Source organism: Phodopus roborovskii, unplaced genomic scaffold (assembly GCF_943737965.1).
Source record: "Phodopus roborovskii unplaced genomic scaffold, PHOROB, whole genome shotgun sequence".
NCBI classification, from domain to species: Eukaryota; Metazoa; Chordata; class Mammalia; order Rodentia; family Cricetidae; genus Phodopus; species Phodopus roborovskii.
The window spans coordinates 6,801,860-6,815,522 of NW_026125397.1; the positions used below are offsets into that span (position 1 = coordinate 6,801,860).

General features: G+C 40.2%; 1 protein-coding gene across 1 annotated transcript in view; it reads right to left on the reverse strand.

The window, feature by feature from the left end:
* Enpp3 (ectonucleotide pyrophosphatase/phosphodiesterase 3) overlaps positions 1–13,663 on the reverse strand; it is a 71,560-nt gene that overhangs the window by 35,801 nt on the left and 22,096 nt on the right. Inside the window, exons 7-10 of the mRNA XM_051175398.1 lie at positions 5,914–5,993; positions 3,360–3,479; positions 2,759–2,868; positions 575–640 (exon numbers count right to left, since the gene is read on the reverse strand). Of these exons, the coding sequence (XP_051031355.1) occupies positions 575–640; positions 2,759–2,868; positions 3,360–3,479; positions 5,914–5,993 (376 nt within the window). The remainder of the gene's footprint in view (positions 1–574; positions 641–2,758; positions 2,869–3,359; positions 3,480–5,913; positions 5,994–13,663) is intronic.

The window sequence follows — 13,663 nt, forward strand, 5'->3', positions numbered from 1 at the left end:
TGAGTAGCCGGATGTTAGGTCTGACAAAGATATGGACAAGGAGTGGCAATTTATAGGGCTATGTCTAGCTTAAAATAAATTGTAATTTGGTTCTAGACATCTCCAAATCTTCATAATCATTGATGTGCTAATGAATTAATCAGTCTTAGAGAAGGTTCTTGTTGGAAAGGATAATTTCTTTCTAGAACATCTGCTCATATCTGTAATCTCAGCACTCAATAAGTAGAGGCAGGAGGATTTCAAGAAGTTCAAGGGAGCCTTATCTATATAGTGAGTTTCGGACTAGCAAATACCTACACCAATCAAAATACCAGAAGGGGTTAGAAGGAGGAAAAGGAGGAGGAGGCAAGAGGAAGGAGGGAAAAAGACAGACAACAAGCAAGAAAGAAGGAAGGGAGGGAGGGAAGGAGGGAGGGAAGGAGGGAGGGAGAGGCAGAGGGCAGGAGGGAGGAAGGAAAGGAAGAAAGAAAGAAGGACAGACAGGGAATTCCAAGGTTTTGATAAATCAACAGTGACGGTACAGAAAGGCCCAGCTTCACCCATATGTGCATCACAATGGACCACAAAGGAGTACCTTTCAGCTTTGGGCAGATCCAGCCATTTTAACAATGTAGAGATCCTTCTTTCATATGGTACCGAACTGGAATAAAAAGTTTTGAAAATGTAATCAGATAATTGCAATATATTCTCCCTTAGGGAGGGGAGTTAATACCTTCAGGCATTCATTCTTAGAGCATGAGAACATTGAAAGGGTGTGACATACTCAAAGGGCCCCATTGTCAGGGCTCAGTTCAGTAAGACTTTCAACAAACTCTGTAAGCAAGACAGATTTCTTACTTTCCTCCTTACTCATTTCCCCTATAATTTTCCACAACTAAAATGAAAACCATCCATTACCAATAATTAATTCTATAAACCATTGTTTATTTATGCATTCACACTTATTGGTTGTCTATTGGCAGACAGTATACATGCACTTGAAATAGAATTTAATCAGTGAGTGGGGGAGGGGTCCTTGAAGACTTTATCTTCAGTGGACACAGTGTGAGGATTGGTTTTATGTGTCAACTTGTCACTTAGAATCACTTGAGTGGGATATCAATTAAGGAACTGTCTATACCAAGGTGGTCTGTAATTACATCTTGTCTTGATTGTGGATTGATGTAAGAGGGCCCAGACACTGTAGGTGGTACTATCCCTAGGCAGATGGATTAAAAAAGTTAGCTAAGCATGAGCCTGTGGGCAAAGCAGCAAGCAGCATCCCTCCATGGTTTCTGCTTCAAAGCTCTTGTTTGGGTGCCTGCCCCGACTTCCCTCAATGGTGGACTGTGAAGTGGAAGTATAAGAAAAAATAAACCTTTTCCTGTTGTAGGCTGGCTTTGGTCATAGTGTTGCTTATCACAGCAGCAGAGAAGAAGCTAGAATACATAAGAATCCATTGAAACTGATTCAAAACAGTGTCTGTGGCCACCTCTCTTCAATACTGCTCTTACCAGCTCTCCTAGAATAATCAGGAATATACAGAGTGTGCATAGAAAGAAGGGTCTGAACAAGATCTAAATGTCTTTCTGTGAATGTCACATTAGTGCCTTTCTGGCTACAACTCTTTCAATGCGGCCTTTGCACACTCCCTTTGAACATGATGCCTTTGAAGCTATATACAGAACATGCGCACAGAAAGCCATTGAAATTGTTGATGCAAAACAGTGCTGTTGTTGGACTTGTACTTTAAGGGAACCAATCTGACTGATGAATGAGAATGTATTGGGGGATAAGAAGCAGAAGGGTATCTGGAAATGATCTCCCAGGATGCAGGCAAGGAGATGGAAGCCCAAAGCAGAGTGATAATAAAAGATTGTCAGATCGCATAGTCTGTGAAGTAGAGTCAGAAACATGGACTGACTGACTGGACAAGGGATATAAGGAACAGAAACAACGGCTCAAACATCTTGGGCCTCAATAACTGCAAGCAGAGAATTATGACCACAATTAAGACAAAATGGGGCCAGACTGCAACTCAGTGGTAAAGTGTAGGTTTAACATGCATGTGACCCAGGATTCGGTTACTAACACTGAAAAGAAAAAGAAAGGGAACAATGGAATGGGGATATGGTCATTACTTTTAATTGTCATCCTAGAATCACCTGGAAAGAAATATTAATGAAGGATTCACTACATCATTAACTACATCATTGACTACATTGATTGATGGGAGGAAATTGAAACCAATGTGGATAACACTGGCAGGAACTCCTGAACTCTGTAAGGATGGAGAAACTGAGCTCAGCACAAGCAAGCAGGTGAGCATGGATGCATTCTTCCTCTCCCAGCTCTTGACTATGGCTATGACGCTACCAGCTGTCTCATGCTCCTGCCTTCTGTGACAGATTTTAACCCAGAAATGTGAGCGTAAGTAAACCCCTTTCTCCCATCATTGATTTCTGTCAGGATAAGCAACAAAACGGCAAGAAAGAGAAAGCTACATCAGATAAGGTGCCTGCCAGTGAGCCACATGACCTGGGTTCAATCTCTGGAGCCCATATGATAAAAGAAGACAACTAATTCTTGAAATGTATTCCCTAATTTCCACAGGCACACTTGAACACAAAACACACACACACACACACACACACACACACACACACACACACACACCAAACAAACAAGTGGGAAGAAAATCTTTAAGACAAATAAATAAACGAGAAAGACAATCCTACAGATCTCTGCCTAGATGCTTATCTGGAGACACTTTGACTACCTGCTGTAATTCTTGTATATGGTAGGGTAGGAGCCGTTGATAGCCACATCTGATCCTGGCCAGTAGTAGGCAGCAGCTTTTAAACCTTGATATATTGCCGTTAGCCAAATCTATAAAGAGTGAAAGCCAATGGGATAACTGTTTAGGTACAAACACTATATAACTTACTGTTAAAAAACTATTTTGACCAACAATTTGTTCACAATCATTACATTTTTTTCTTTACAGTAACTTAAAATTTATAATCAGTCAATCTGCCTCAAAGATAGAACATGTAGTAAGGTAGTTAAAAGTTCATTATTTCTCTCACACAGATAAGATTGCATAATTCTTCACCTCTGAAGGAACTGTAAAACAGCATGGGGAAATAGATATCTTTCTGAGAAGGTTGAGTTTGGTATGATGTTACAATACCCACATTTTACATAAACAACTATACATTTTTTTAAAAATTCAAATGGTAATAATCAACAGTAATAATCAACATCTTCAGTCACTAGAAAGTACATGGGTGTTGAGAAACTCAGGGTAAACTGAGTAGACACAGCGAGTCTCATGGGGAAAAGAGAGGCTTGGAGACCAGGTGGAGAATGGTACATACCGGCTGCCCACTCCACCAGGCGGGATTGTTTTTCTCTACTGAAGAAAGTGAAAAATTCTTGTTGAAGTACACATCATACATGTTATTGTCAATGATGCCGTGTGATTCTGGATACAAGCCCTACATTTTTATTAGAAAAATAAGATTATGAAGACGTGTACTTTAGTAACTAAGGCAGGTTGTAATAGCAACATATCTGAACTCGTACCTGGGAAGGGTATCATACTTTTCAATGTAAAAGTCAAGCCCCAAAACTAAATATCAGGAAGATACACGGATCCTTATCCTATAAGCCTGTTTCTTGGCTTCAGTGGCAAATTAATGACATCCAGCAGATGGTTTACATTGATACCTGTGGTTTCGCTGTTAAATGTTCCACAAAGGCTCAGTTGTTTCAACATTTGGCTCCTGGTTCATAGTACTATTCTGGAAGGCTGCAAAACCTTTAAAAGGCACAGTGTTGATGGAAGAAGTGGGAAGTGGGTCGTTGGGTATGGTTCTGGAGGTGTGTGCTTATTTACATATTTATTATCTGTGTATGTGCATGTGTGTGTGTGTGTGTGTGTGTGTGTGTGTGTGTGTGTGTGTGTGTGTTGTGGTTATATGAACTGGCCACTGCAAGCATGAAGAAGTAAGAGGACAATTTACAGGGGTCAAGTTCTCTCCTGTCATCGGGAGGATCTTTGCCATTGGCCATGCCAGAGGAGCAGTGAGTGGCAACTCAAGTTCCAGGTGTCAGCCACCAGAAGGAAAATCTCTGATGGGCCAATCTCATTGTGTCAAGGCCACAGAACTGCAGCCCTCAGAATGTCTTTTGCTTCTGCTCTGCCTTTACATGTTTGCTGCAGCGATCTTTCTCTGGTATCTAGCATGGTGTGAGTGGATGTGGGGAGACCTCCACTGTCTGTAATTTAATGTGTTTATCTATTGGAAACATCCTGTTCTACTGGCCGTTTTTAATCTGCTGATTGTTGAAAAAGATGACCTCTCCCTAATCTGCTGTCTAATTTGATAATAATAATGTAGCTAGCCTATGTAGAATTTTGATGAATAAAAATAAATACAAGGTTATATTTCACAGCTAAGGCCTGTGAGTTCCACCTTAGGAGCTGCTAGGGTTAATGATTAAGGAGAGCGCCTGAGTCCAGGAGCCAGGCTGGCTCTGATTCTCTTCATGCTGAAAAGAGGCAGTCAGGTGCCATTAGCTAAAACAAAGCTTCAAAAAACTTCTGGAGAAAACTGATTCTACAGATATGTCCAGAGACCTACAAGGATGACCCCAACTAACAATCTGAGCAACAGAGGAAAGGCTTCCCTGATAATGAGATTGATAACTAATTTATATGCCATTATAGAGGCTTCATCTAGTAGCTGATGGAAACAGAAGCAGACACCCACAGCTAAACACTGAGCTGAACTCCTGGAATCCAGTTGCAGAGAGGGAGGAATGATAAGAAAATGAGTCAATACCAGGTTACAGAAACCCACAGAGACAGCTGACCTGAACAAGGGGGAGCTCATGGACCGCCCCCCCCCCAAGACTGATAGCTGGGAATCCAGCATTGGACCGACTCTGACCTCCTGAACATGGGTCTCAGTTAAAAGGTGGCCCAGAAAACAAACTAAAGTTCACAAGGACACATAGCTGAGCTGTCTGGCTCATTAGACTAGGGTCAAAAGTACAAAATGGCTTGATTGTTGCTAGCTCTCCTTGCTAGGTTTGGTTAATGACCAAAGGTGATGATTAATTCCTTATATCCATTTCTGCCTTTATTCTCCTGATATAAAAATCTAGGTGGTTGCACACCTTTAATCCCAGCACTCAGGAAGTAGAAGCAGGCAGATCTCTGTGAGTATAAGGCCAGCCTAGTCTACAGAGCTAGTTCCAGGACAGGCTCAAAAGCAATACAGAGAAACCCTGTCTCAGAAAACAAAACAAAACAAAAAAACAAAAACAAAAAATAACAAAAACAAACAAACAAGCAAACAAAAACCTATTGATGAGTGGGTTGTACCCTAAAGATTTAAAGAGAGCTGACTGATTATTTTTTATATATAAAAGTTTAGTTTTGTGATTCCATGATTCCTTCAAGGTTCCTCATAAGATTACCTTTTTAAAGTGTCACTAGAATGAGTCCATTTATGAAACAAAATTCTATCAAGTAAAAATCATGAAAAAATCCAAAGAGAATAAAATTTTCCACATAGAGTGCCTGTGCTTATATATTGCCTACTGTTCCCAACAGACCTTCAGTTAAGTAAAGGGCAATCAAAAAGTCCAGGAGAATGATATTTCTCACAGGACAGAGATTGCCGTGGTCGCGCAAAGGTAAGCTAACCTAATGCTAGGTATTTTTGGTTGAGAATGGCTCATAGCACTCTATTGGCCTCACACTGAACCATGCCTTTCCGGCCTGAATTCAGTCACGTACAATTACACACGAACTTATGAAGTACATGGCACAAGCTTGCCCAGTTCTTGCTCAATATTTCTGTGTAATATAGTCAGTTTCCTGTCCATGGCATCAACTTTCCACTAAGGCCAAGCACTTACCGTGACAATAGTGTAGTGATTTGGGAAGGTTTTGGTAGGATACATTGCTCTCATGTATTTAGAGTGAATTCCACATGTTTCTGCAAGAAAATATAGTCAGAAATTAGAGAGTCATTTCTTTCTCAGAAATATTTTGGATAACTAAGCTCCAATATGATCCTATAAGATCAGAAAACTGAAAAGTGGGTTAAAGATCGAAAGAGGTTGGAATTCTGACTCCAAATCTTTGTCCATTACTAAAAAAAAAAAGTTCACTTTTAGGAGATGAGTGGGATCTTTTGTGGGAGGAGCCAGGTGGCTTTGCAAGGCCATGTGGTTTCTGCTACAGCAGCCAAGCTCTGAGTTTGGCTCCGTAGGTAATCCACGCACAAATGAGTGCGGTCACAGTACAATAAATGTTATTGGTGGCCATCAAAATTTGTTTCATACAATTTTACATGCTGAAAGATTTCTTCATCTCTTTTAAATCATTTAAAAAGTTTTTTTTTAAGCTATTGTTAGCCTTTGTCAGACAAAATGAAGTAAAGCTGATTGACCATAATTTAACTCAGGAGCCCCAGATACTGCCCTTTAAGATACTAAACTATTCTCTACCGGCATGGCTTTCATTGGCTTCCTCTCTTTATATCTTTGGTCATTACAGCAACTATTTCCACACAGCATTTATCTCACAACTGACAGTTTCCGTATTTATAATAATCATCATAGATAGCAAAGGTCGTCAGACCTGTCTACACACCTGAAAAAGGCATTTGAAGTGTACAGCTGCAAACACCCATGCCACAAAGTCATGTTTGCAAAACATGAGTTCATTCTACTGCTTACTATTTTGGGGGCAGTTTCCATCTGATCTGTGAAGTGTCCAGTAAGCTGTTTTTCACTAAGTGTGGCGTTAATTGTGTTCCCATTGTTCTTCTGCTTGTGAGAGGGGGGGGTAAGCATTGAGGGAGAACATTGCTATTTCCTTTACAGCAGCATAGCACATGGAATGCTTCCATACCAAGTGTCGTGACCTCTCCTAAAAGCCAGAGCTCCCATCACAGATTCTATTTAAGTTAAAACACAAAGTGAAATTGGTTGGTGGCCAAAATGCCACATGCTCTGCAGCTGAGAACAATGTTCTTCCAAACAGACACGAGCTTGGACTGCTTTCCAGCCTTTGTCTGGTGTTCTTTTTGATAGGATCCAGAATGTTCCCCCTTCAGAATATCCTGGGGACCCACCCATATTGAGTCCACTGTGTGGGGCCCTTGATGGGAAGGTATCACCTCTGTAGGACGTTATAAATTGGGTAGTCATGAAGTTCTATGGTAAAATGAGATCTAATCTACTTTCATCATTAAAAGATGACATGAGAGAAAAACTTTATTCCATGAGCAGAAAAGTAGACTCAGTTCCCATTTTTATTTCCTTAGAACATGGGTGGGGCGACTCGAGTTTCTAAATGCTTATAGATGCTGTCTATAAATGAACTGTAGTTAAACTGCCACCACCCTGGTTACAATGTCCCAAACAGGACACATCTGTGTCCTTCAGACCCAGGCTATGGCTTTACATCATGTTTTATAACCAGGACTCTAGAGGACAGGTTGCAGAAAGAATGACCTCCTAGCAGTGTTTTTCCTGAATGGAAATTATAATCCAATTGAATGCTTCTCAAAGGACATGATGGGTTGCTTCCACAAGGAAAGAAAAGCTCTTGGGGCAAGGTTTGATTTGACTATGTACTTACTAATATTGCTTAAAAATATTACTTGTGCACATAATTTACTTACAAAAACATTTCCAGAGAAACAAAGTTTTAGGGATGGGGAGATGGCTCAGTTAGCTGCATGAGCAAGAGAAACTGAGTCTGGACCTGCAGCACCCACATAAAAAGCTGGGCATGGCCATGCACACCATTAACTCCAAGCCTGGGGAGGCAGAGACAGGTAGATCCTTGGAAGTCATAGGCCCATTATTCCTGGTGAACTGACATGCTCTAGGATCAGCCAGAGATCCTCTCTCAGAAATTAAGATAGAATTCCACTGAGGAAAATGACTGATTCAACTTCTGGCTTCTGCATACAAAAGCACACATTATACATCTGCATATACAAGCACACAAGCACTTATACCATTCACAAGAAAGAAAAGAAAAATTCTAAATAAAAACAATCCAAAAATGTAAGCAGGGTCATTACCTATAACTAGACTTACAGTGTTTACAACTATCAGGGCAGAAAATTAAATGAAGAACAGACTAAGTCAAGGAATGGGCAGATTGGATCTTTAAAGCAGTCTTGATAAAATATTATTTTTGTGTCATATATGTATGCCACAAACTGATGGCATACAGACATCTTAGCAGCACTCACAAACTCAAGACATGTGCCTTCCATTTTTCACAGATCTTGTACTCACTGGAGAAACTAGTCAAATGGGCTAACCTATGTCTTATCCAGAGCTCAGTGGACTCCTGTAAGCTCTGTAGGGTGTTGATCTCCCAGTGGTTGCAAGTGTGTGTCCAAGCCCATAGCACAGGGAGAAGGCAAGATTAAAGAGTGAGTGATGCTAGAAACTTGAAAGAGTAGGATGTTCTGCTCCTCTCTATTACACCACAGGCACAGTCATGCAGTAGCAACTGAATCATTCTCCCGTGTGAGAACTCCAGAAGGACCGGCTCCTGAAGGGCAGGCAAAGGCTGGCAGAACCACCTGGTAACTGCTGTAATTGCTTCTCACTCAACATGGTACCATATCCCATATGATCCATTTGGAACCTCTAGGTTCCAGCTCCCCCCAGGGAGGAAGACAATTAGACCCACAAACTTCCCAGTTAAAATCCAAGTGGCAAGGTTCTGTCTCACCTTATTTGAAGAACTGGGGTGACTTATATTTCTCCAGGGATCAAAGAGGACAAGAAGGATTGAGCTAGTGTACACATTCACCCCAACTCCTCACTCTGCCTTAGCCCAGAGAGAGTAAGGAGTGAACCCCAGTTCAGAACTTCCCCCTGGATTATGTTCAATCACTTATCTCTTTCAGGGTGTCCTCAAAGGAATGGTTTCTGTTTGCCCATTGTCTTAGTTACTTTTCCTGACACTAAAATAAAATACCCCCTACCAAAGCAGCTTAAGGAAAAAGGGGTTTGCTTTGGCTCACAGCCTTTTGTTGTGGGGAATTCAAACCAGCAAGAACTTGAGGTGGTTGGCCTCGCTGTATCCAAAGTTAGGAAACAGAATAGTGAATGCTTGTGCTTGGCTCTGTTTTTTGTTTGTTCGTTTTTTGTTTTTTGTTTTGTTTTTTCCCCCTTCAATCTGCATTTCAGGGTTCTACCTCAGAGAATGGTTCTACCCCTTTTGTGTATATGTTTCCACATCAACTAACCTGCTCAAGAGACTCCCCACAAGCCACCCCAAAGGCCCATCTCCCAGATGGTTCTAAACCTCATGAAGATAACAACTGAGATTCATCATCAAACCTGCACTGGAACACCAGTCTACTAACCTGGAAGCCAGTGAGAGCAAAGACGATGGATTCTTCTAGAACACTAATTAGCAAGCTGCCATTCCCTTATCACAAGGAAAACATGCAAAAATACGGGATTTCATCTTATTTTTCTGGGGTCTGAAAGAGTTAAAGAAATGCTTGATAATGATGAAACTGTTTTGGTTTTGCTTGTTTTTATGGGACCTCATATATATTTGATATTGACACATCCTCTAAAGGCAAAGAAATAAACTGAAACTAACATGAGGATTTGAGAAGCCTCTAGCGATATGAACAGGCTAATTGTTAAATTTCTTATATACAAGGCCAATAGACTATGACTAAAGGAAGTGACTGTCTTATCCAATTATAGACATCAATACAGTCTATATTATTAGTAAATAAAGACAGTAAGGAAATAAGTTCAAGACAATGCAACAGGACAAATTTTCAGAAGCTGACTGTAAGGAATCAGCAAAGTATGATTTGCTAACCTTTTGCAAAGATGTGCATTATTGATACATGTACAAAAGCAGAATTTTAGAAAAGACATAGACAGTATTCAAATTTACCAAACAGAAATCTTGCAACCAAACAATGCAATGACTGTAGTGAAATTTTCACTAGAGAACTACAAACTCAGACTAGATCTAGAAGAAATGGCCAGAAACTTGAGGATTTCACAGGAAATTATTCATACAGAAGAACAAAATTTAAAAAATAATGACAAAGAGAAAATAAAGATAAACTGTCTTACAATACATAATTAAGAGGACCAATATACACACCATGGGATTTCCATAGAAGGAAGAGAAAGAGAAGGAACTAAGAAGTTTATTCAAAGAAATAAAGGCCAACACACCCAAACCTGGGAAAGAGTACATATATCCAATTACAAAACACCTATAGAAACCCAGAAGACAGGAATCCAAAAGGCCACACCATTACATGTCACAATAAAATTATCAAAGGATAAACAAATTGAAAGCACCAGAGGAAAAGTGACTTAGCACTCCCAGGGAACACCTGTAGGACTGTAAGTAGTTTTGTTTTGTTTTATTTCAGAATAAAATCAGAAGTGAGTAGAATAATGAATTCAAAGTACTAAAAGAAAAAGAGTAAAAACCTACTAAACAAGAACACTCTATATAGAAAAAATTCTCTGTGCAAAGATGAAGAACAGAGGAAATGAGATAAAGAACAAAGGAGAGAGAGAGAGAGCCAGGTTTCCAGACAAACTGAGTTCATTAGACTAGACTTGCCTTGGAAAGAATGCTGAGATTCCATCACATGAAAAGGTAAGAGAGCATGGGCAGAGGTAAACATGTAGACAAATACAGAATATCTTAATTCTATGCAAGTAGCAGGTAAAGCATATTTAATGCCAACATAAAAGGTAAAACAAAATAATAACTAACTAAATGATAAAATGATAGATATATACTATGTGTAGGTATACAATATGATATATATTGTGTGTTGAGGGGAAAATGTAGAGTTTGGACACATTTAAAATTGGTGGTTATAATAATATGATAAAAAGTATGACCAGGTGGTGGTGACACATGCCTTTACTCCCAGCACTTGAGAGGTAGAGGCAGGCGGATCTCAGTAAGTCTGAGGCCAACCTGGTCTACAAAGTGAGTTTCAGGACATCCAGAACTGTTACACCGAGAAACCCTGTCTCAAAAAAAAACCTTCAAAAAAATGTATAAATTTCCATAGTAACCACAAAGAATATATGTACAGAAATTATACAAAGTAAAATGAAAAAAAAAAAAAACCAAAGCAGATTGTAAAAATTCAGCACCAAAGTCAACAAAAGAGGGGAAAGGAAAGAATAGAATGAATGTCGGGCAGAAAGCAATGAGTAAAATGGAAATAAGGAATCTTTTCATATCAATGTTCATGTGAAATGTATACACCCAATAAAAGATGGAATGTGGTGAATATATTAAAAACAAACAAACAAGTGTATGTTAACTACAAAACTCAGCATACGAACTATGGAAAAGGCTATCAAATTGTGAACCAGTTTACACAAAATTTGCTGTGTAAAATGAGTGTTTTAGAGGTCCCCTGTAAACATTGTGCTCACAGACAACATTGTCTCATTGGATGGTAGATAGAGTGCCAACTGTTTATCAAAGTACAGCAGAAGGCAGAGAGCAAGTGGCCTGTTGCAGAGAATTGTCTGTAAATGCCAGCCAATTTGAGTCCCCCAAAAATTCAACAAAAGGAAACTGCTGAATTTTTACTGTCTACCAGACACCTGTAGTGTTATTTTAGCCTCAGTTTCCCATCTAACTTTCCAACCCAAGGCAGGTCCATTCCAACTCACTGGAAAAGTTCCCAGTCTTGTCTCTAGCCATTCTATAGCCTTCCACGCTAATATGAAGTAATGTCATAAGCCCATTACAGTATGAGTCTGGATGCCATATCCTCATCCACTTAGTAGTTATTGATATGACACACTGCTGTGTGGTTTGAGTTCATGCTCGGTTTCTATAAGCATTAGTTCAACCTCAGCAGCTTGATGGGATGCTAGGGAGGGGGACTTGGACTTCCTATTTCATCTGAAGGTTACCATAATGTTGACCCTATTTCATTATATCTGCTCTTAATCCATAGTTGGCTTTCTGTCAGTGTGACCAAAACCTGGTTAAACAACAAGAAAAATCAGGATTTAGTTTGGCTTGTGTTCTACGAGGATTCAGTGTGCAGCCCTTGGCTACTGGGTTCTGTGAGAGAGCAGAACACACAAGAACGTGTACTGAGGAAATTCTATTTCTCCTGTCAGGAAAGAAGTGGCAAGGAAGGGGCAAGAAGTAGCCAGAAACAATACTCCAAGGACATGCTGGATTACTTCTTCCAGCTAAGCTCCAAACTTTTTGCAAAAGTTTCCAAACATCTTGTAACAAAGCCATCAGCTGAGACCCAAGTGTTCAAAACACAGGCCTGTGGGGGAGTGGTTCATCAGATCCAAACCATAATACTCCAGTTCCCTAGAAACTAACAAGGGGGGGGTGTGTTGGCAGAGTTAAGAAGTAAAGTCTTCATGCATAGACTATCAAGATGGACTAAGTATGTGACAAACTGTATTTAAAGTAGAAACCAGAAATCTCTGGTTGAAATCTTACACACACACACACACACACACACACACACACACACACACACACACACTTTGCCATTTCTGCTTCTCAGTGGGATGAGAAAACCAACTCCACTTGAAAAGACTTTCAGTTCAGCCTTCTATTAATTCCCTGTTGAACACGTACCCATATTATCATATAGATTCAGATAATGAGGTAAAAACTGAGAGGTGTCGGTCAACTTTCCAGACCCAAGTAGCTCAGCAGAGAGTGGCAAGCTCTGCACATGGAAAATTCTCAGTCTCTTTGCCAAAGATCTGTCTGAATGTGGGGAAGCTGAAGGCTTGAGGCTGCTGTGTTGCAGAGAGAGGCAGGCTGCCTCTCCATATTAACTGAAGAAATCATCAACTCTTGTCTTCTCATTTTACCAGCAAGGAAACAGAGGCTCAGAACATTTAATCTGCTTACTCAGACTTAGAAAGCCATTTCCTAATAATTTGAAGAAAAACCCAAACAAGAAACCAATAGAATTGTGACTATATTGGAGAATTAGGGAGATAAAAGAAAGTCTGGGAAAAAGAAACGAAGGACAGGAATTGCTGAGCAGTGAATGCTGAGTCTTGGAGATTGCTCTCAGGCTGTGACCTCGGGCACTCAGTTTTTATTTATTGTTATTGTGTTGAGTTTTGTGAGGGCCAAGTACCCTAACTCAGAAGCATAGTGCTGTGATAATAAGAACTTAGAACCCTGCAGTGAGCTGACAGCAATACAACCTGCCAGAGGATGGCCATCTTACAGAGAAACATACGATTGTTGCAAGGGAAAGGTGTACCTGCCTGAAGGTTCGTATCCATGAATGGTGGAGCTGGTTCCTACTCAGCCTAATACCAGAACTGGAGATGGGAGCCTGAACACTGGAGGTTCTGGTGAAGGATTAACAGATGCCAGATCTACCCAGCAGCCCAGGCTCCTTCAAGCTTTCGTCTTCCTGAGCAAATCACAGCCACTGAGACTCGGAACTGAGTTCTGACAAACATCAGGTTTGAGTTGTATTAGATAATGGATTTCCGTGGTTCAGAAATTACCTTCAAACATGGAACACACCCAACTAAACATAATGATGGCATCCTACTTAGAAAAAGGCAGGGAGAACTGACACGTAGGGAAAAAATTTCCCTAGTGAAA